Source organism: Eubalaena glacialis, chromosome 16 (assembly GCF_028564815.1).
Source record: "Eubalaena glacialis isolate mEubGla1 chromosome 16, mEubGla1.1.hap2.+ XY, whole genome shotgun sequence".
NCBI lineage: Eukaryota > Metazoa > Chordata > Mammalia > Artiodactyla > Balaenidae > Eubalaena > Eubalaena glacialis.
Genome location: NC_083731.1, coordinates 73,457,625 through 73,481,734, shown reverse-complemented (window position 1 = coordinate 73,481,734; position 24,110 = coordinate 73,457,625). Strand labels below are relative to the sequence as shown.

The window sequence follows — 24,110 nt, the reverse complement described above, 5'->3', positions numbered from 1 at the left end:
GTCCGGCCCATAATATTTTCCCAGAAATGGAAAAACTTACAGATCCACAGGTCTGGGAATCAGGGAATCCCAGGATGGGCAAAATTTGCCACTCCTTAAAAATCACCTTTCAAAGGAGGCTAATATCTTCCCTTCCAGGTGTCGGTACCTCATAAAACCAGAGGCTCGACAAGGACTCAAACCCCAGATCTCAAAATTCGTCAAATGTGGGCCTTTGGTATCATGCCCGTCTCCTTGTAATGCTCCAATCCTACCTATCCTCAAACCAAATGAGGACTATAGCGTGGTCCAAGATCTTCAAATCATAAATGAAGCTATGATTCCTCTCCATCTGACTGTTCCCAATCCATACGCGATCCTTACTCAGACCCCGGAGGACACAGCATGGTTTATAGTCCTTGATCTTAAAGATGCCTTCTTCTGTATACCTGTTCACTCTGATTCCCAATACCTTTTTACCTTTGAATGGACTGATCCAGACACCAATATGACCCAACAATATACCTGGACTGTCCTTCCTGAGGGATTCTGGGACAGACCACACCTGTTTGGCGACGCCCTAGCAAAGGAACTTAAGGAACTTACATTAGAGATGGGGGCATTATTACACTATGTAAATGACCTCCTTATTTTCAGCCCCTCGGAGGAAGCCTCAGACCAAAACACTGTACAGGCCCTCAGTTTCCTGGGCTCGGGGTAAAAGGTACCCCGAGCCCAAATCTCCTCCCACAGAGTCACCTACGCGGGACGTGTTGTGTTCTAAGCCCGGGAAAGCGCCCCCTTACGACCCGGCGTGAGGAGGCAGTCCTCCACTGACAGCCACCACACACAAAGAGACAGCTCAGAACCTTCTTAGGGATGGCTGGATTTTGAAGGATTTGGATCCCTGGGTTTGGTCTCATGGCAAAGCCATTATACGAGGCCTTGAAGGGACTAGACACAGAACCTGTAGATTGGATGGGCAATTTACAAAGAGCATTTGATCAGATGAAGACCGTCGTGACTAGTGCCCCAGCCCTAGGGATCCCAGATCTAAACGAACCCTTTACTCTGTTTACCTCAGAAAAACAGGGAATAGCCCTGCGAATTCTCACCCAAAAGGTGGGACCAATCCCATGGTCGGTGGCATATCTCTCCAAGCAATTGGACCCAGTGGCCTCGGGATGTGTCTGAGAGCTGTAGTGGCCACAGCCCTGCTAACTGAAGAGGCCACAAAACTCACCATGGGTCAACCCCCTAGAGGTACTGACACCACACTCAATACAGGGAATACCAGAAATTAAGGGACACCAATGGCTGACTGGAGGTCCTGTCACAAAATATGATGCCCTCCTTCTTAACTCTCCTGAAGTGACCTTTAAGGTATGTCAGACCCTAAATCCAGCCACCCTTATACCAATAGAAAGCCCAGAGGAATTACCTCATTCTTGCACTGAGACCATCAAACAGGTGTACTCTAGTAGACCTGACCTTAGGGACCAGCCTCTCGATGACCCTGAAGCTGTCTGGTTTACTGATGGAAGTAGCTATATATAAGACAGTGTCCAGAAGGCAGTGTATGCCATAGTAGATCTATGTAAGATCATAGAAGCTGGTGTCCTGCCACCTCAAATCTCAGCACAAAAAGCCGAGCTTATAGTTCTAGCTCAAGCTCTCAGGCTAGGAAGAGACAAGAGGATCAATATCTACAGCGATTCTAAGTATGTATTTTTTGGTGTTACATGCATATGCTGCCATTTGGAAGCACAGAGGACCCCTAACTGCATGGGATTCCCCAATCCAGCATTGCCAGGAGCTCTTAGAACTCCCGGAGGTAATACGAGACCCTAAGGAGGTGGCAGTTATTCACGGCAAGGGACCTCAGAAAGGAAACTCAGACATAAGAAAAGGAAACAACCTGGCAAAGAGTGTAGTTCTTGTAAAACCCCTTTTACTTGGGCTGCCTTGCTCCCCCAGGTACCAACCCGCAACCCGCTTTCGTCACCTCAGTACACAATCAAGGAAATACAGTGGGCTAGAACTAGGGGATATCAAAAAGGCCCTGATGGCCGGTGGATTAAGGAAAAACAATACTACTGCCCAGAGCATTACAGTGGAAATTTTTTTAATCACTCCATGACTCCTCTCATTTGGGAAGGGATGCTTTGATGAACCTGGTAGAGAAAGTCTTCTCTGGAATGGGCCTTTCTAGACTATCCTAGAGGTCATAGGGCCTGTAATATATGACACCATAGTAAGCCGGGGGGAAACTAAGGCTTCCACTTCTCCAGCCCATCCAAAGAAGAGGAATCTATCCAGGTAGGACTGGCAAACAGTCTTTACCCAGATGCCATCCTCCCAGGGGTATAAAAACCTTCTGGTCTTTATTGACACTTATACTAGATAGGTGGAAGCCTTTCCAACAAGGAAGGACCAAGACAGCTCAGGAAGTACTAAAGGCATTATTAAAGGAAATAATTCCTTGGTTCAGACTTGCATGGTTTTTACAAAGTGATAACAGTCCCTCTTTTATGGCTAGGGTTACCCAACAAATCTCTAGTGCCCCAGGCGTCTGCTACCACCTCCATGCTGCCCGGAGGCCTCAGTCATCGGGGAAGGTGTAAAGGGCAAATCACACTTTAAAAAGAACCCTGGCTAAACTTTGTCAAGAGACATCGGAACCTTGGACAAAACTTTTACCATAGCCCTCCTGAGAATCAGGGTGGCGCCTAAGACGGGGCTCAGGCTCAGGCCCCTTTGAAATGACTGATGGAAGCCCTTTTTACCTTCAGATATTTTGGTGGACACTGACACCAACAAGCTCACTAAGTAACTGATTAATCTGGGACAAGTCCAAAGGGCAATTTCAGAATCTGGAAATCAGACTTTACCAGCCCCAGCCAAGAACCTGACCCCATTCAGGTTCAGCCAGGAGATTTTGCCTCCTAAATACATGGAGAGAAGGGTCCCCCTCTGAACAATTACTACCCAAGTGGAAGGGGCCTTACCAGGTCCTTCTTAGCACTCCTATTGCAGTGAAGGCATGGGGAATCACTAGTTGGGTGCACCTTTCTAGAATCAAACCTCCCCCTCCCCCTGAGTCTTCAGAGGACACAGAGGCTTTTGGACGGCCAGAAGAGTCCGATGGTTGAGTGAACCTCTTCAAGACCTGAAATTGTGATTTAAGAAGGACAAAGAAACGTCATAAATTCAAGGCTGAGAACCCACAGTCGCTGTTTCCCTTTTGCCTCCTGTTACCCCAGGCCACCCACAAATGAACTGACACGCTCTGGTGCATATGGACGCTTATTACCCTCCTCTCATTCCTTCTCACTCTCATTAGCCTTTGTGAGTGCCGCCCTGCTTCAGCACCTACACCCGAGGGGGCTCTGTTCAGTCCATGCTGGGTTCAAAAAGGATTGTTCACTTTTAGCTCACCTCCGCCATCATGAAGTCATTATTCACCCTAACCTTTCTCTCCCTCTTTTGGGTGTCCACACTAGGGAAATGGGAATTTAATGCAATAGTAAATCTCTCAAGAATTGCAGCCCATGGAGAAAATCTATCCCGGCGCTGGATCTGTCATCCCCACCCTCAGAGTGACACGTACGGATTAAAGGTATTACATTTGATGCCTAAGAATGACAACCTCACTCTCACCCTAGTCAACGGTTCTGCTAAACCTATCCCTCTTGAAGTTCGTATTCCATCCCTAACGCAGCTTCCATGCTTGGATCTCACCCCTCACATTAATATTTCTAACCAATACCAAGTACTCATTCTCAAGTGCAATGAGACTAGCCAGTCTTGCTGCCCCTGCCCCTAGTGACCAGTAGAAGAGGGAGGGAAAACGCCAGTTGTCCGGCGTTTACAATATGGCCCTCCTAAGGCCTACGGAACAGTCCCCACACCTCACGACCCCTCTTGTAACGGTGGCCTCTCTCCTCAAGCCGCGTGGGTACACCCTCTTGGGCAAACCACTTACAGGAATGGCTCAGCTCCTCAGAAGTGCGCCAGGCATGCACTCCCCCAGACGCCTGTCTCTCTGCGGCCTGAACATAAACCAGCTGCCGTCTCAGAACAACCCCAGCTCTCCTTCCCCTCTCCAGGATTGGCTGTGGCCTTTCCTTGGATAGACAATGCCCTGCTTGCGGGACAGGGCATGCTAGGCCAACTAAGTAATCAGATGAACCTAGGTGTAACCATCCATAATATCCGCCACTCCTGAAATAAGAGGCTGATGGGCCTCATCCTGGCAGGAACTGGAGCAGCTGTTGTTTGGTGGCCCCATGGGTGGCTTTGCCTACCTTGAGGCAATGCTTTGTAACCTGCCAGATATTCTGTCTCCTCTGGCCAGGACCATGGGGGATCCCCCCTTTATTTCCTAGCAAGTGTAGTGATGGATAATAGACTGGCCCTGGACTATCTGCTAGCTGAACGGGGAGGGGTATGTGCAGTAATCAAAAAAATGTGCTGCACCTACATCAACACCACTGGCCAGGTGGAAGAAGATATCCAAAAGATAGATGAACAGGCCCAATGGCTACACGCTTTTGGAAAGGGTAACCCCAGTGCCAGCTCCGCATGGACTGCAGTCAGAGGGGTGTTACCAAACATGACCTGGTTCCTACCCCTGCGTGGACCTCTGATTGCAATAATATTGTTGCTGATTTTGGGCCCCTGCCTTTTTAATCTCCTGTTTGTTAAGTCTGTTTCTTCAGGTTACAACAGTGTCACTTACAGATGATGGTATGCCAGGGATTTCAACCCATCCTGCATGAAGATGGGGACCATCAACATCCACTGGACAGGGCTGCAGCCTCCTTCTACTCCCCACCTCTATCTCTGCCACTGTAGATGACCCTGAGACCTCCTGTCTCTGACAGAGAGCAAGGTGATCTGGACCCCACTGGTAGGGACAATGGCCCTGCTCAGCTTGAAGCAGCCACAGAAGACGCACCATCGACCCTTTGACCCTTAAAAGATTCTAAGGGTCCAGACTCCTCGAGGGGGGAAACGTTAGAGCAGGCAGTTAGCCAGACATGAGCAGAGGAGGGAGGCGCAGGTCATGTGACAGGAGACCATAATACATCTTGCAATGACAAGGGTTCTAGGGGCAAACACAGAAAAGCGGGAACCTCCGGGCTGACAGGAGACCATATATCTTGTGAAGACAAGGGTCCTAGAGGCAAACAAAGAAAGGCAGGAACCTCCTGGTCGGAGTGTAACCTTTTGCTCATTATACCCTCGTTACAGTAGAATTAGCATTGCAACCAGAGCAGTACCCATCATGCACCGGCACCTTGACAGATCCGAGCAAAACCAAGTAAGGACAGAAACTCCCCCTCCTCTCGGGAAGGTGGACCTGGGATGAAAACCAGGAAATTATCCCCCAAACCCCTCCCTTCTTGATGAGTATCACGCCCAATCATTTTCACACCCCGTATAACCAGCTTGCCGAAAGGACTCACTGTTGCTCACCTGAGCCTGCCTGCACTCCCTCCTGAGAGTGTACTGTCACTCAATAAATCCTTTGCTTACTTGGCCTCTCAGTCTCAGCTCTGAATTCGTACTGTGACAAAACAAGAACCTACCCTCCAGCAACAGTATCAAATGCGAAAACCTTCAAGTATAGGTTTCGATCCATTCATGAATGATCTCTATGTTACTAAGGAAGACAGATATTTGGGAGAAAGAAATATGCTTAGCTTGTGGAGGGAGAGAAATAAGAAAGAAACAAATACACCTGTCCTCTTAGTTAGAGCAAGACAACTATATCTATGTCCCCTGGTGCTGTTGTCAGAGGTTCACTACTGGACGGGAAGAAATGTGGGTCTGACCTAGAATAACTTCACATCTTACACCAGCTGACTTCCTCCAGTACTATTCCTCCAGAGAGGAAAAGATGAACCTCCTCGGGCAATTTGCTGAAAAAGACCCACAACTAACACTGATGCACTTTAAATTTTATGTCCTTCTCTAAAAGTCAAAGTAATGAATGTTTTTAGAGCCATGACCACCTTCAAACAGGAATGATTACAAAAAAAATATCCTGAGCATGTTGGTCACCTCGAAGGCAGGGAAAAAGGAAAGTTGTTTAACACCCACTTTACATTCATTTGCAAGGCACTCATTACTCTTCTGGCAGGAGAATGACCTCACTGACAAGCTGTTGCGTGTGTTTACTTCCCTGTGTCTGAGCAGCGCTCACTGGTCTGCGATCACGCCTGGACTTTGGGATGCCACTCTTTGCTCTCAGGTGTGGTTTATAGCTGGCTTCTCTACTCCCTGTATCTGGGAGACAAACCTAGGCCATAGCCCACGGTGCAGAGGAGCTGTGGGTGGCAGTTTGAGAACACCTGGAAGGGGAAAGGTTTTCCACTGATAGCTTCTCTGTGTTGCAGAAATCATGCTCTATGTGCCTTTGTGCCCATGACAGTTATATTTGGCAAAATGAGTTTTAGTTATAGAGTATTCCTGGTGATTAATAAAGTTAATTACAGGATCTAGCTCACTCAAGAAGACTTAATTTTAATTATACTTCTTTAATATTTTGACATAGGTATCCAGCTAAAATCAACTCTTTGATTTTCACAGCACTTTATTTATCATTCACGTAAAAGCCACAGAAATAAAAATACTGATGGAGAGCCCAGGATAATCTTTATTCTGCATAAGGTGAATGAAGTATGTTTTAAAATATACTAAACTAAATTTATGTGGCAAAAGTATAATATTTTTCTAAGCCCTCCAAAGATAGCTTAGTCACAGCTTCTTACCTTTGAGGGAGGGTTTGGCACTGAAGCTGGAGGTTCTGGAAGCCTGAGGAGTAAAAAATAAAAATCATAGTCATGGTTTTTCATAGACAAGCAAACAGAAAAACTGGGCCAACTTCAGACTTAGTAAGTCCTACTTTCATCTAGTAGTTTCACCTCCATATATCTTAATGTTCAATCACCTCAGTGGAAAGAGTGAAATTTCTCTAAGTGAATAAATGTTCATTTGCCTCCTTAATTCTAAGTATTGGACTTGTCTGAGCTAAAAAACAAAATGAGAAGTCATTTGCTGAAATGGAATTGCTTTTCTTTAGCCTCTAAAAATTTGCATTTTGGTACTGTATTTTTTCATCATAAATGCTGAATCTAGAATATATATAAAAGTGAAAATTATTTTAACTGTTGACAAAAAGTCATACAAACTTTACTTTTCTTCTCTTAAAGTTTAATTGACATATCTTTCTCCTCAAGTCTTTAACCAAAACTTAAAAATTTCAGCAGTAAAGAATATAAAAAAATAATGGAATACAAAGACATAAGGTCTCTAACAAGATAAGCAGGTACAAAGAAATCCAGGAAAATATTAAACAGAAGGATATGTTTATCAATTCAAAGCAGGCTTTCAACATACTATATTACTATACTACAGAAACCAGTATCTACTAATTGTTTTTTTAAAGTAGGACCTAAAATGCAATTTGCTAAAAACAGCAACTGTATCTATTAAAAAGTCATCTTATATTCATGTATCAGAGGAAAATTATAAGAATCAGGAAAGGCTATTAAATCATCACACACATGAAATCTGAACAACAGTTGCTAAAATACAGAAAATAAACATTTTTTTCAGCCTAAGATAAAGTCTTTATATTTTATTAAAGATCATTATGAAGGAAGGAACACAAATCAAGTCATTCTCAAACCCTTCTTCCCCCTCAAAGACACAGATTGTGTTTCATTCTTCATTGAGTTCCAAGTGTTGGGCATAATAAAAAATACTTAATGAACATCTAATGATAATAAAAATGGTACAAAACCTTTAAATATAACTTTCAAAAATATTCTTTTCTGCCATCTACTCTTTCCTTCCCACGAACCAAATTAGTTAAGGCTGGCTGGGGATAAAATTTTAACACAGTTTACCCTCTAATATCAAAACAACCGATAAGTCCAATCCTAACACTCAGGGGTTCCTACAACTAGTATCCATTAAATCAGTTTGTTCCAATCAAAAAACTATCCATTAAAAATCACCTCCAAATCATACAGTCTATGATATAACTCAAGAATAATCTCTTATCAGAAAAAGTGATATAAGCCATAAAGAAACCCTATTTCTTGGAAACCAAGAAGCACAATTATGCTTAATTATGACTAAAGCTGAACCATACTTACTTTAAATATTTAGATAAGTCATCACTTAATTCTTTAGGGATGTAATCAGATATCAGACCATGGGCATAACGAACATAATCCTCTGAAAGAAACAGAATGGAGAATGAAAAAAAAAATTAGTAATAATTATGGTAGTTTTACAGTCAAATTGACCAGAGTTCAAATTCTGGCACTGTCTGGTCTTAGAGAGTCACTTAAGCTTTTTTTGTGAAACGGGGATGCTCATATCTATCTGTCACAGTAGTGGGGTAATCTGATGGATGGATATGTGGGATGATATCAAAGATATGATGAGATAATCAAGCACAATACAGTAGATGCCCACAAAATAACAGGTAAAAACTCAGGGTTCTTTTCTTAGCTGAGGCCCTTGAATACAAATAAAGTTCAAAAATCAGATGTAACAATATGAAATATTCATGTTTTTTTAAAAGACTAATCTTTTCTAGGTCTGTTTCAATATAAAATAAGTCTAAGTATTGAACAGTAAATGAGTATGCTCATTTAAGAGAAATAATACATGATATGTCTCTATTAAGTACTTGCTTTATAAGAGTCCTGAATGTTATATATACCCCCAAACTAATAAAATGCCTTAAAAAATAGAAAAAACAAAACTCAGCAGAAAGTATAATCATTACTTCTAAAGCATTTGGATTCTCAGTACTAAAATGAAACTCTGGTATCAATTAAATACAGAACATAAGAGAAAATCTGTTTTAAAGCTCTGTTCCTTAATTCAGTACTTTTTGTAGAATACTAGGGGATAATCAAACTTAATAGATGGGATAATCACAAGGGGATATAAACTACCAAAAGCAATATCCCAGGTTTGTTGCTGGGATATTCATTTTCTTCTTTTTTTCCTTTCTCTTCTACCTTCAACGTTAGGATAACAATTTGCCTCAGTATTACTTAGAAAGTGACTGTTGCCTGGTCCACCCGATCTCAAAAAGTCTTCAGTAAGAGATTTTCACTGCCAGCACAGAACTGAAAGTTATCACTGGACCCTTCTTAAAATATGCTCATGGTTCTGAGTTAGTAATTATCTAATGAGTCATGAATAGACAAAGAAAGTTATTTTAAGAAACCCAATATATCATCTGTTTGCTCCTTCTGGTAGCATATCAAGCTAAAGATCTAAAAAAGGAAAGAATGTAAAGAGTATAAAGCTTACTTTATGGCTGGGAACCTAAATGGTCATATAGCCAAGCCCAGACTCATATTTAGAGATTGGTACAAACACTGGCCTCAGAGCAGAAGACCTGGCCTGCTAGCTAGGATGGGTGACCTTGAATAAGTCATCTACTTCTCTAAGACCACAGTTTTTCATTTTTAAAATGAGAAGATCTGTCTAAATAACCTCTAACACCCCTTCTCCTACTTTAACAAAAATCTATGGTTTTATCCATCCATCCATCCATCCATCCATCCATCCATCAATCCATGCATCTATCTATCTGTCCAGCCATTTGACTCAGTCCCTTCTCTTCTTTTGTTAAAGCCAATCAAGGACACTGATAGCTGGTAAACTCAGATGTCAAGGGCAAGTCTACCACTCCCAGAATGGCAGGAGCCAGCTATTATCCATATGTACAACGTACTGTAAGGTGGATTTCTGCGAATCAAAGAGTGCCTGAATTACCAACAGGCCACCGTTCCTAGTTTGTTTTTTTTTTTTTATAATGATGAAACTCTGATGCTTTGGAGTTGTACACTAGAACAGGGGAACACTGAATTGGAGCTTAAAGTCAGAATAATGTCTGTCCTACCATTTCAGAAAGTTAATTGTATTAGATAGCTGTTTTTATTCAACTACACATATAAAAATAAGAGGCCACTACACTGTAAAAAAGCAAAAAATTTACCTTAATAACCTAAAAGAAAAAATTGCCAATTGAATACAGTTTCATCTAAAATCAAAATATTGAGACCTACAGTAGGACCTATGCTTCTTGAGAGTAAGATGCAAACGGATACAGCTCATTGGAAATCCTTGTGCCACACGAACAGTACAACAAAAAGGTTATGAGTGTGGGCTTAAGAGTCAGGCAAGCTCCATTTGTGGCTCAGCTCTACCATTTACTAGCTGTGCGACTTTGGACACAGCCTCAGGACGCTCACTGTAAAATGAGACTTGGAGGATCAGATGGGCTAATGTGTGCACACTGGCAACTTAGTAAAAGGCTTGGCACACAACACACCCTCAGTAAATGACAGCCAGGGTTGTTAGGGCTGTTATTACTGTTAGCGCAAAATATATATTTCTTGAATGAATGATTTAAGTATCAATTAGTGAAAGAAGTGAACTACGGCAGAAATACTACTTGGTTCTGAAATAAAATGCACACCTGCCACAAGATCTATGAGAACACACTGGCAAGAATGTGAAGCTTCTGAGACATTAAGATTTTAAAATCATAAGACTCGCATTTACTCTGGTCAGCAACTTACTCCAGACAAAAATAATTTCTGATGAAATGATTTACTTACCTTCCTTGTCATTGGAAACCGGGTCACCAGAGAAAAATGCAGTAGACTGTACCCGGGCACCGACATTTACATGATTGGTTTTTAATGCTGCCATAGTCTGATTAACCTATGAAATAACCAAAAGGGGAATATCAGGGTATTTTCAACTAACTTTAGAAACCCTATGACTTTCCAGACAGTCCTCAATCCAGTTAAGATCCAGGAAGACGTAGTTGAGGACCTAGAAATACCTTCACCAGATATCACAAGATGAGAGACAGCTGCACATTTGAAGAAAGGTGAAGGGTAGTGACGGCACTACGGGATGGGACTTCCTAAGGCCTACACAATATGAGAGCACTGACTCTGGAGGCAGGCTGCTTGGGTTTGCTCTGTGACCATGGGCTAGTTACTTAACCTCTCTGTGCCTCTATCTATGAGACGGGGATAAAGATAGTACCTATCTCATAGTACTGTTGTGAGGATTAAATGAGTTAATGTATGTTAAGCTCTTAGTACAGAACATGGCACAAAGCTTATATGTAATGATTTTCTAAATAGAATAAATAATATAAATTTCTCACTTCCTAGGAATTTAAGAAAGGAAACACAATCAATAAACATAAACCTCACTTTGCTATTTCGTGTTATTATCATTTGTTAAGAGCAAAAACAAAATGCCAAGTTTCTGCTCAGTACTTCTCATTCTTCACCTACACAGAATTCTACTAATGCAAATACTACTTACCATTAAAGCAAATGAAAAGTGAAACATGGGTACTTTTCAAATCTTTTCACCACTTTGTACATAAGAACCTGATTAATTCTGCAAGGTTCATTTCCATGTTCCCAAGTTCCCAATGTGCTCAGTAACATGATATACAAACATGTTTTTCACACACAAGATAGAAGAGAATCTTAGGAATCAGTACTAGAACTGGTATCCACTGAACTTACAAAAACTTTGTCATCCATAGATCTGGTCTGGCGAGATTCTTTATCACGGTGAAAGTATGCAATATCCTTAGACCAGTAGCTTTTTTTGTTTTTTCCTTTACTATACCCATAATAAGAAATACACAGCAACCCAACACCCCAAAACATATATAAATATGTTTCATACAGTCATACTTAATACTTGCCCATACTCTGTGCTATCTTTTAATACATCCTATCCTATTCTATTCCATTCCATTCCAAGAGAAATACTGATTGTGATCCATTAAATCGATTTGAAAAACACTGCCCAAGACCTTATATTAGGTCTAATTCTTAGGATCACTAAGATACAGGGTTTGCCTGGAAGATGACCCCTCTTCAGCATCCAGACACTAAGCCTGAATCCCATCTGCCTGGTCCCCTGTGGGTCATGGGTGAGCAACATCGACCTCTGAGACGCCTGTAGGACTGACAGCATCAAGTGCACGTAGCCCTGGTATTACCTGGCTTGAAAGACTCAAGTCTACACCAACAAATAGCAAGAACTTCTTCATTCACTGGTGAGGACCACAGGGAAATGGGGATGCAGGTCAAAGGAACACATCAAGCTAAGTCCCAAAATACATGAATTAGGGAGAATGAGAAGCCAAAGATTCTTCTCCCACTTGGAGGTCTTTGTACAGCTTCTCTCTTATAGTTGGATGTTCAAGATGGTCTTTGGGGTCAGGCTTACTACCTTCTCTAAATATGTTTAAAAAGGAGCATTAAACTCTTTCTGCCACAAGGCATTGGAGAGGTACTGTACCTTTTTTTCCAGCCATTTTAATGTCTTCTCTTTGCTATACTTGTAATATTTCTTCTTGTCTATTTCTGGATTAAATTAAAAGAAAAAAAAAAAAAGACAGTGCAGAGGATTAAACAAAAAATAACTCGAAAGTTTGTATCGTATACAAGATAAGAGTTTTAAAATATTTCAGGGAATTCCCTGGCAGTCCAGTGGTTAGGACTCTGCTTTACTGCGAGGGCCTGGGTTCAATCTCCCATAAGGTCCCATAAGCCATGAGGCGTGGTCAAAAAAAATAAAATAAAATATTTCCTAATATTTTACACTTTTGAAAAACTCAATTTATAACCCTGGGAGCACACTTGAGACTTTAAAAAAAATCCCTAAACAGAACTAGGATACCTCAGATCTCCACCAACTATTAAATGAGTGGGAATTTAAGAAAATGATCAAATTATACAAACTGTTCTTATCACAAGGAGAAATTTTTTTTCTCCTCTTTTTATTGTATCTATACGAGATGGTGGATGTTAACTAAATCTACTGATAGTCATTTCAAAATATATGTAAATCAAACTATCATTTTGTACAACTTAAACCTACACAGTGATATATGTCAATTATTTCTCAATAAAACTGAAAACAATTCTACAAATAAATCTGGAGGAAAGGTAATTTTTTAATTGAAGTATAACTGACATACAATATCATATTAAGTTTCAGGTGTAGTGATTTGATATTTATACACATTCTGAAATGGTCACCACAATAAATCTAGTCATCGTCTCAAAAGGTAATTTTTAAAACTCAGCAAATTAACATACCAAGCAATCTTAATTTTTCTGAATAATTTTAAGCTCACCTCAATGTTTTCAATGAAAGACTCCTTTTCTAAAATAAAATGGAAATCCCAAGAAAGAAAACTGAAGCTAAATGCAGGTGCCTATGAAGTTCATTGCATACATTCAGGAAAAGAATCTTGTTAACTATTTAGTGCTGTTCTGGTGGCATTAGTGGAGAAAGAAGAAAAGATATATCTACCTTTTAATGTATTACTAATATAGCCATAGTTATTTCAGGGGAATTTAGATTTATGATAGGCTCAATCTGGCCCTTTATGGGGATAAAAGTTTCATCTCATATAAATTATACTTCCTCTCCTCACAATCCAGCTAGCTTTATGTAATCTAATGGCTTAATGTCATACATGGTATATGATATTAAGCCATTATTTCCTTGGTAATACTTCATTCACAGGGTTTCTTGCTTTCTGTGCAGTCAGCAGACGCAGCTCTTCCACTCCGGCCTCCAGCCTCCATGCAGGAGTTACCTTCGTGACCACTGGAATTCCCACGGCCAGATGCAAACTCGCCACATGTGACTCTGCTAGAATTACATAGAATGACACTTTCTCTTTCCTCATGATCATGGTGGGAAACGGAAACTGCTTGTTCAGGGGTGGTTTTCAGCATAAACTACTTGAAGTTTCACTGAACGGTTGGTATGGGGAGGGGCTGGCCTGAGCTCTTGCACATTTCCTCCCCATTTCAGCCTGTGGTCCTCAACACTGTGGGCAATAGGAGGTGGACGCACCCATCCTTTGCACCCATCTCCTCAGGACGCGTCACTGGAATAATGAAAATGAGGGACCATTGCAAACGGCATTGCCAGAAGTTTGAGAATTCCAAGGCGCAATGCCTGCTCTCCTGGAGCCAGGACTGCTTGGCAAACAGCGTGCTGTGGAACCAAGGCAGATGAGGCTAGACTCAGCCTCCCTGGAGGTGATTTAATATTTCTTGGTACAAAAATAGGGGGAATTCTAAGAGCATACAGCAATCACTTAGTACATGTACGCTGCTGAATGAGTCTCAGACGTCTGATCATTGCCTGAGACAATCTCCATAGAGGCTCAGTGGTCAGGTCTCCCCCAGGAATCCCACCTTGACTCTGCCACTCACTTGTCTCTTGCCTCTACCTCCAAATTTCCTGAAAGGACATTCTACAGTCTGCCATAGCTTTCCTCCCTCTCGTTCACTCTCTGAGCCCCTTGCAGGCCCCTCCTTTCCCTCTGGAAATGCTGGTTCAGAAGAAGTGGAGACCAGGCTATGAGCCGTACTGCTGGGGCTACTACACCCCCAGCGCACGATGTCACCTCGGGACGTCACCTATTGAATGAGGTGATGGCACAACATCTGGCACACAGCAAATACTTAGTATTAGTTACGAAAAAATTAAATTATAACTTGTTAATGATAATAACATCAGAATCTAATGTATAGTCAGGCCTGTGCTAAGTTCTTCATACACATTTTCTCATTGAATGCTCAGAATGAATCTCAGGTAAAAACTACTATTTGTCCCCGTCTTAAAAAATTAGGTTTGAGTGAAGTTAAATAAATTGTCCAAAGTCACTGAGCTGGTAAACAGGAGCACTGGATTCCTTCCCAACCTGACTTCAAAGCCATGCATCTGGTGTTCATTTTACTGAGATCAATTAGTCCTCACCCACCTCAGTACTTCCGACCCTATTCCTTATGGGAAAAGACTCTCCACCATGGTCCTATACAACCTTTCTCTTGGTCTTTCTGCATCTCTAATGGCTTTTCCTCTGACTCTTTTCCGGCTCCACTGCCTCCTCCTTGGACGCCAACTTGTATCTCTCTCTGGGCGTGACTTCATCCTGTCTTAGCAAGACTAAACCCATCCAGGAAGCCCAGAGGTCCGAGCTGAGGCTCTGTGTGTCATCCTCCTCCCAAATCACCCTCCTGGTCGCCCAGGCTCGAGTCACTCCTGCCTTGCTTCCCACTGGATTCCGTGGGAGACAGGAACATTATCTTGTAGAGAACAACGAGGGAGGAAAAAGCAAAACAAACAAACAAAAAAAAACCCAAAACAAACTGTGTCTGAAATCAGGAGGCTTAGCTTCTTGTGCTGGATCAGTTCTACTTCATTTTTTTAAAAAAACAACTGTATTTAGGAATAATGTTCGTATGATTAACACACCCATTTTCGGTGTACAATTTGAGGAGTATGGCCAAATGTCTACATACAGTCATGTAACCACCAGCCCAAAAAGTTCCCCTGAGCTTACAGTCAATTCTCTCATCCCTATCCAGACCTCAGGTAACCACTGATCTGCCATGATTACAGAATTGTTTTTGCTTTATTCTAGAACATCATAGGAATGTAATCATACAGTTAAGTACCTTTTTGTGACCCTCTTCTTTTGCTCAACATAATTTCTGTGAGATTCTTCCATTTTGCTGCAGCTAGCAATAGCTCTTTCCTTTGTATTATGGAGTAGTATCCTGTGTATGGATATCGCATGTTTTGTATACCCACTCACCTACTGAAGGGCATTTAGGTTGTTTCCAGTTTTGGGCTATTTTGAAAAAGTTGCTCTGAACATTCTTGCACAAATCTTTGTATGGACATATGTCTTCATAAGTCTTGGGCAAATACCTAGGAGTAGAATTACTGAGTCGTAAGAAATTGTCAAGTGGTTCGACCATTTTATGCTTCCACTAGCCAGGCAGGTGAGTTCCCGTTGTTCCATAACTTACTGGTAGTGTCTGTCTGTTTTATTTTAGCAACTCTGGTGGATATCAGTGATATTTCCCTGTGGTTTTAATTTACATTTTTCTAGTGACTAATGATATTGAACATCTATTCATGTGCCTTATTCATAAATCTTCTTTTGTGAAGTCTGTTCAAACCTTTTGCTGATTTTTCTACAGGGCCGGATATCATCTTATTATTGTGTTAAAAGAGTTCTTTATACATTTATATATATCTTTTATCAGATATATGTCATATAAATATTTTCTTCCAACTGTGGCTTGTCTTTTTTTTTTCTTAATGGTATCTTTCAAAGACCAGAAGATATTAATTTTAATGATATGTAATTTATAATTTTTTTGTATGGTTAGTAGTTTTTGTGTCCAATGAAATCTTTGCCAATCCTCAAGGTCACAAAGGTTTTCTTCTATGGCTTCTTCCAGAAATTCAATAGTTTTCATTTTTGCATTTAAATTATTGATCCACTTCAAGTTAATTTTTCTGTATGACTCTGAGGTGAGAGTTAATGTTAATTGTTTTTCATATGGATATCCAATTTTTCCAGGTTATTTGTTGAAAAGATTACCCTTTCTCCCATTAAATTATCTTGACACCGTTGGAAAAAAAAAAGATTGGCTACATAAATGTGGGTCCACTTCTGTTCTATTTGGTTCCATTTATCTATCTATTTAACCTTACACCAATGCCATAATTTCTTTATCATTGTAGCTTTACAGTAAGTCTTGAAATCAGGTTGTGTAAGTTCTCCAACTTTGTTCTTCTTTTTCAAAATTGTTTTGGCTACTGTAGATCTTTTGAACAGTCATATAAATTCTAGAATCAGCTTCTCAATTTCTACCAAAAAAAAAAAAAGCCTGATAGACGTTCCATTAACTCTATAGATTACTCTGGAGAGAATGGACATCTTAACAATATTAAGTCTTCTAATTCATGAACATAGTATATCTCTCTACTTATTTAATTCTTTAATTTCTCTGCAATGTTTTGTAATGTTCAGTGTACTGGTCTTGCATATTTTACGTTTCATTTATCCTTAAAACTTCATGATTTTTTATATTATAAATGGTGTGCTTTTATTACACTGTCCAATTGTTCACTGCTAATATACAGAAATAGAATTAATTTTTCTATATTGACCTTATATCCTGAGAACTTATTAGTTCTAGTGATTTTTTTTTTTTTTTTGGTAAATTCTTTTGAGCTTTTTACATACATGACCATACTGTTTATGAAAAAAAGATAGTTTCACTATTTACTTTCTAATCTGCATAGCTTTTATTTATTTATTTATTGGCATGTGGGATCTTAGTTCCCTGACTAGGGATTGAACCCATGCCCCTGCAGTGGAAGCATGGAGTCTTAACCACTGGACTGCCAGGGAAGTCCCAATTTTTTTCTTATCTTATTGCAACTGCTAGGATTTCCACTAGCAAGATAAGGAGTTGACATCCTTATCTTGTACCAATCTTAGGGGAAAAGTGTGTTCAGTCTTTTACAATGAAGTATGATATTAGCTTAGGTTTGTCATGGATGTCCTTTACCAGAAGGAGGAAGCTCCTTCCTATCTCTAATTTGCTGAGAATTTATATTATGACTGAATTTTGTCAAATGTTTTTTTCTGCATCTATTGAGATGATCATAGTTTTTCTTTTGTAATGTATAAATATGGTGAATCATACTGATTGATTTTCTAATGTTCAACCAACTGCATTCTTATGATAAACCTCACTTGGTTATAATGTACTATCCTTTTTACATAGTTAATTTGCAAATATTTTTAAAGGATTTTTCCATCTAAGATCATAAGGGATACTAGATTAGTTTTCTTTTTGTAATAACTTTGATTTTGGTACTGGGGCCATTCCAATTTCATAAAATTAGTTGGGAAATATGTCTTCTTCATTTAATTTCTAAAAGAATTTGACTAAGTATCATTATTTCTTTGAGTATTATTTTTTTCTTAAAGTATGGTAGAATTCACCAGTGAAGCCAGCTGGGCCTGGAGTTTTTTTCCTAGGAAGTTTTTAAATTACAAATTTATTTCTAAGTAAACATTCCCCTGGACAAGGTGATCACTAAGAAGTATCAAGCTTGAATATCCCAAAATACTATACAAGGATGAAGTGCATAAACTACTGTTTAATTTTAAAATTTACACATTTTGATAAGCAAGGTGGTTTAAAATATTCACGAAGGCCACAGATTACCCACAATTATGAAAAATACCATAACGTGTTCTATTGTGTCCTAAATTTAATATTTGCAAGTTTGTGAGTTAGAGGACATGTGCACATGCTGGAAAGGTTTCTTTCCCTAATGTGTCTGGTGCCTATAAAACTGGTCTCAAACATCTGGAAAGATTGGGTTTACAAAATAAAGATGGAATAAAAAGGAGTCCACAATTAAATAACATGTTCAGCAATTGGGTAATCAGTTCACAAACTTGAATTTCCCTGATGTATTGTTGAACAAACTGCCTGGAGCAGATTTTCACATCTACTTTCTGAATGTTTTCCATAACTGAGAAACTCATATGGTCTCTTTTTTTTTTCCTGCCTCCTGGGGATAGAAACTTGGCAACTGTGCTTGGGGTATTTTAATCAGGTAAGTTTTCCTGACTCTTCTTGTTAATCACAATGGACAGCGCAGCACAGCTTTTGCTTGCAATATGAAACAGAGTGTTATACTCAAGATGAAGTTCATAACCCTTTATTAGTCCTTTCCCTTGTCATCTCTCCACTGAATGGGAGCTTTTTTGGCAAGAAGCATGCTGAGCCCCAGAGCTAGCAAACTGAGACGCATCGTTTCCTTCACTAATAAAGCAGGCAGTGCTAACTAACTAAGGTCACCGCCATCATCATTCAGGATGCAAACCACTGTGGCTGGGTTTATTCGGCAGGGAGAAGGAAAGGTTCTCATAAACCTAGCAGGCTTAACGAGATCTTTAATGCCACAGACTTTTGAGACAGCATCTGGAGTCCAATATCAAAATAGCTGGCTGGGGAATTTGAGCATTTCAGGTTTTTACTCTCTCTGCACAGTGCCTGTGGGGAGGATGGAATTGAAAAAACATCAACTTTCCTCTTTATCTCTGCTCCCTGTCAGCGGTAGTACCTGACCACTCTTTAGCAGTCTTCTTTGTTTCTTATTTAAAAACCCTAGCAATAAAATACAGAGAATGGAACCAAATACTAACTTAAAAATAGACAAAAATCTAAATTCAAACAAGCAGCCAGGACCCAAGGCAATCGCTAAAAGAGGTTGCCTGGAAAACAGAACGCTCACTGCCAGGATGAGAATTGTCTTTTCCTTAAGCTGTAGAAGTTCCCGCTGTCTCCTTTCCTGTCTCTCTCTTTGTCTCACGAAGAGAAATTGTTAATGGGATATACAAGACTAACAAAAAATTAAGTTTCTATTTTTACATGAGACAACACTTAAAAACTCTAACAGAGTCTCCTGCAAGTGTTACACAGTTGTAAGAAGGAAGAGAAAGAGTTGCCGTCAGACAGACATGGGTTCAAATCTTGATTTTACCACTTCAAGTTCTATGATGTTAGTCAACGTGCTTAAACTCTTTGAGCTTCAATTTCCTCATTTGTAAAAATTCAGGTTCTACTAACAATGAAAGGGAATTACTGCAAGAATTCAATAATATATGTAAAACAACAAGCAAAGAGATGATATATAATAATTTGTTAATATATGGTAGACATTTTTATTATTATCTGATTATCCCCATTCTCCCACTTAAACCACTTGACTCTGTATTAATCAATGGACCATCAAACAAATGTGCATTGGTCACTTACTGTATACCTAGTACTTAAACATCAGCAAAGAATTTAAAATTTCTAGTTCACAAGCCTTAATGGTACAAACATTTATTGAGCACTTACTCTACACCCAGCACTTTCTGGGCACTGATTTACTTGTATTATTTCATTTAATTCCTGAAGCATCTCTTTGTGGTAGATAGTAGATACTATTAACTGCAATTCTTAAATAATGTTCATATGCTGGTAATTTAGAGATCTCAACACTCTAAAGGTAAGAGAAGGAAAGCTTTATTTTATGATTTAGAACAACTTTGCAGAGTACTAATTATAACATATGGCAGAATATGAGGGATACTCTTAACCCTTCAAACTCTTCATCTTACAGATCAAGGATGCTGAAAAGTTTGAATGATTTGCTCAAAACTATGTAGCAAATATTCTTAATTTTTCTTGTAGGCTATCAAATCCTGTGATCAGATTACCAGATTGTTCCTAAAGAAATTCTTTCCCTGAAAGAGATATGAAGCAAAAATAACAAAACATTAACACTGGTTGATTATTGCGGTTGGAGACAAATATTTGTAGTTTTTTTCCTCTGAGTTTTTCTGTACCTTTAAATTTTTTGATTAAAAAAACTGCCTCCCCTGCCCATGTACTTTCATTTTCAAAGCAGTTATATCATCAACCTTTATACATGCCAGGTTTCTAAAAACCCTAGGCCTCAAATTTTTCTTTCTTTCTTTTTTAATGACAGTAAGGCAAAAAAAGTAATTTAGGTTAAATTTCACAGAGTAAAAGATGTATGCAATTCTCTAGAAGTCTTGGCAGTTCCTTCATAATTTAATTCTTCCCCTAATGAACTACATTCTGTAAATATTAAAATAATGGAAGGTTCAAAAACAAAACAAAACAAAACAAATTTTTTTCTGGCCGTGCTGCGCAGCTTCCAGGATCTTAGTTCCCCGACCAGGGATTGAACCTGCACCCTCGGCAGTGAAAGCACGGAATCCTAACCACTGGACTGGCAGGGAATTCTCCCCAAATTTTTTAAAAACAAGAAATAATAAGATCTCTAATGCCTCAACCTTCAAAAAGGCCTCTTCATCAAAACAGAAGCAATTCCACATCGCTTGCTTCACCCCTTGACGCAGAACACAAATATGTGAAATATTTTTCTTCATGCCATTTCTGTATACAAGGACAGCATACTAAGACAGACATCATTTTCCACAAAGATCCAAAGAGAAACACACAGTAGCCTGAAGTTTACAATTGGTTATTTAGAGCTGGTCAAACAAGACAAGTATAGGGCATTCACTTTCTATTACAGCAGAACTTCCAAAAGTTAGGCGATGTTGAGAAGTGAAAGAGATTAGGACAGGAGTTCAGATAATGATTCAACAGACGGTCAGGGGGTCAGTGAGCAAGAAGGAAGGAATGGAAGTGAGGGAAGCTCCTGCTTTGGAACACAGGCTGTACACTAACAAATGACAATGCTTTAATACTATTTCTGAATTTGGGCTGCTGAGTTTTGGTTTCAGGTAACTGTTCTTATACAGCTATTGGAAGATTTTTGGATAATGAGTTAATCGTGTTGTCAGCTTCCATTAACTTGGCAAAATGAAAATGACTTGTAATTATTCCTCACTGCTTTAGCTTTCAGAAATGGCTATGAGCTACTTCATTTGTCACCCACAAAAAGATTACTGTCTCCTGCCAAGATCAGCACCAGGGAGTGTCATTAATAGGGCTGCTTTGATAAAAACCTGGGCACCACATACCCCTCAGGCTCAAAACAGAGCTCTGTGTCTGGCCAAGTGTGAATTTAGTAGACCCTTCGAATGTGAAATGCAATGAATGAGGTTTTGCCTTTTTCCACCGTAAGCTTACACTTCTTGGAGTCACCACTTTCTTGGTCCTAGAAGAACTACCATAGCTGGCCAAACCATCTAGAACCCCCAAATAACCATAACTTATCAGCCCACTGTTTCGGTTCTCACACTGTGTTTCCGTATTAACTCTAAAACTACTTGGATGATTTTTGGAGACACTGATTCTAAGTCTGAATGCTATTACAAACCTGTCAAAACACATTCACACACTGCCTCACTTCCTCCTCTCAAAATTCAGATGAATGCCTACAACTCATCTCTCTGTCACCCCCAGCCTGCTCCTCCCACCCATGTCCCCTGTCTCCAGGGGGCCACCTCTACCCATCCTGTGGGCCAAGGCACAAGCCCAGAAGTCATCCTTGATTCCTCCTTCTCTTGACCATCATCCAGTCAACACACGAGGTTGCTACTTCCTTCTGGTTCCACCTCCTAAGCTCAGGCGACCATCACCTCCCGCCTGGACCACAGCAGCAGCCTCTGGGGACCGGACCTTAGCTTCTCCACACAATAGCACTGCCCTACTTAAAACTTTGCGGACACTCCACTACCATTAGGTCAAGTCCAGACACATATAAGGCCCTTCACCACCTGAACCCTTGCCCAGCACTCTCCCCTGTTCTTTCCTTACTAACCTAAACGTATCACTGAACTTCTTGGATCTTGCTAGGCATGACAAACTTTTCCATACATCCATGCTGCTACTCTGACTCAGCCTCCACTTAGAGGTTATTTCCCACAGGAAAGCAACACAATACGCCCCTACCCGCACTTCCCACCCTACCTAGGCCAGGTTATAAACCTGTCCTGTGCATCCCCACAAAACCCAGAGTTCACTTCCCTTATTCCCTACTGTCATTGCCCTACTTGTCATTTGTCTCCATCAGAGTAGAAGCAAAGTGAGGCAAAGGATAATATTTTATTTATAACTATCCCTAGAGCCTGGCTCTAGTGCTTAACATATGCTTTTTAGTAGGTGCTCAATACATGTTTCTTGAATCAATAAAGGCATAGATTTTCTTCAATTTTACATATGAGAAACCCGAGGCAGAAAGCAGTTGAGGCACTTACCTAAAGTCACAGCCTAGTTGAAAGAGGAGCTGAGACTAAAGCCTGAGGCTCGTGAATCCTGGCCCTGCAGGAGACAGGCCCTAATATTTCACTGGTTCAAGTTTCGCAGACTGAACAAGCCAGTGCAATAGAGGATGAATATTGACAAGTGGAAGCGAATCTGAATGACAGCTTCCCCTATGACCCACACAGAATACGCATCACATTCCACAGGCCTTCAAGCCACTGCATTCTCAGACAGATGCCCAGCTTTTCTGGCAGCCATAAGCCTGATTTCAAAGGCCGTAGGCCATACCTTTCTCCTCTGTCACATGTCGAAGTAACTTCTCAAGCTCAGGAAGTTTCAGCAGCAAGATGCAATTCGGAAACATGTCATCCATCACAACTTGATCCAGGGGCTGAAACTTTCCCTGAAAAAAAGACTTTAGTCAGTCAGGATGCAAGTACTCCAGTCAACAAACTCATACATTAAAAAAAAGAGACAAAGATATATAACCTCATAGCTGGACCTTTAAACTAAGTTCAAAGTCACTTGTTCCACCTAAGGATTCCCTTAACGGGACAGGCTCCAGAACTGACTCTCAGCTCCCTTTAGGAAGCTCTCGAAAGCACCTGGGTTCCATCAAGTGGCAAGAAATGTTTTAATTGAAATGTTCTCTTTTTCCTTCAGATAGTAAGAATAATTCACAGGTTTCCCAAGTTACTGTCTTTAGATTCCTACCTTAATCTATATTCTTCCATGATCACCCAATGTGTTAAATATTTAACTACTTTAAAACAATATTTTACTAATATGTAATGGACTACCACACAGTCTTGACATAATCATTTCATAATACACTAATGTTTCATTCTTGTTTTCTTTACCATATATACATAAAAACGTTTTGCAATAAGAAATTTGTTTGAATATAAAGTTAGTAACAGTTGGGAGAGCTAGACAGAAGAATTATTTTTACTGACGTTAAAATAAATCATGTTTAACAAAGAATGGGTCAACATTTCGAAAGTACATACTAATATTTTTTTAATTAAATAGGAACAGATCACATCTAAAATGTAGGGGAGGAAATATCTGAATGCCTCATAGGCTATTTTAAGGGGCACTTTAAGTATCTGAGAAGAGAGAGCAAGATGGTTTACAGTGAAAGCCAACTACCACCATGAGCTTCATTCCGCATCTGCCTCCCTGGACCAGCCACAGCACCCCCAGAGCCTCCCAGAGGGCCGGGGTGAGGATTAATTCACCAGAGTCAGGGTCTTAATGGGAAATAGGCAAACAGTTCCCCCAAATGGGGGGAGGGCCTTTAAAGGTGCATCAACACAGGTATTGATACTAAGGCTGGTTGGTGGCTTCCTCCCGCTAATGTATCCTAGAAACACCAGGAATGGGAGCCACCTGAAGTTTCCATCTTCTTCCCTGAATACTTCTAGGGCCTTCCTGGTGGTG

At 40.2% G+C, this 24,110-nt stretch overlaps 1 protein-coding gene across 7 annotated transcripts in view; it reads right to left on the bottom strand.

The window, feature by feature from the left end:
• The window catches only part of RNASEH2B (ribonuclease H2 subunit B), an 83,378-nt gene that overhangs the window by 27,003 nt on the left and 32,265 nt on the right, over positions 1 to 24,110 (bottom strand). For all 7 annotated transcript variants that reach the window (XM_061170664.1, XM_061170660.1, XM_061170658.1 and 4 more), the window contains 5 exons: positions 22,956 to 23,070; positions 12,367 to 12,431; positions 10,644 to 10,749; positions 8,151 to 8,232; positions 6,759 to 6,801 (listed from right to left, as the gene is read on the bottom strand). In XM_061170664.1, coding sequence (XP_061026647.1) covers positions 6,759 to 6,801; positions 8,151 to 8,232; positions 10,644 to 10,749; positions 12,367 to 12,431; positions 22,956 to 23,070 — 411 coding nt within the window. The remainder of the gene's footprint in view (positions 1 to 6,758; positions 6,802 to 8,150; positions 8,233 to 10,643; positions 10,750 to 12,366; positions 12,432 to 22,955; positions 23,071 to 24,110) is intronic.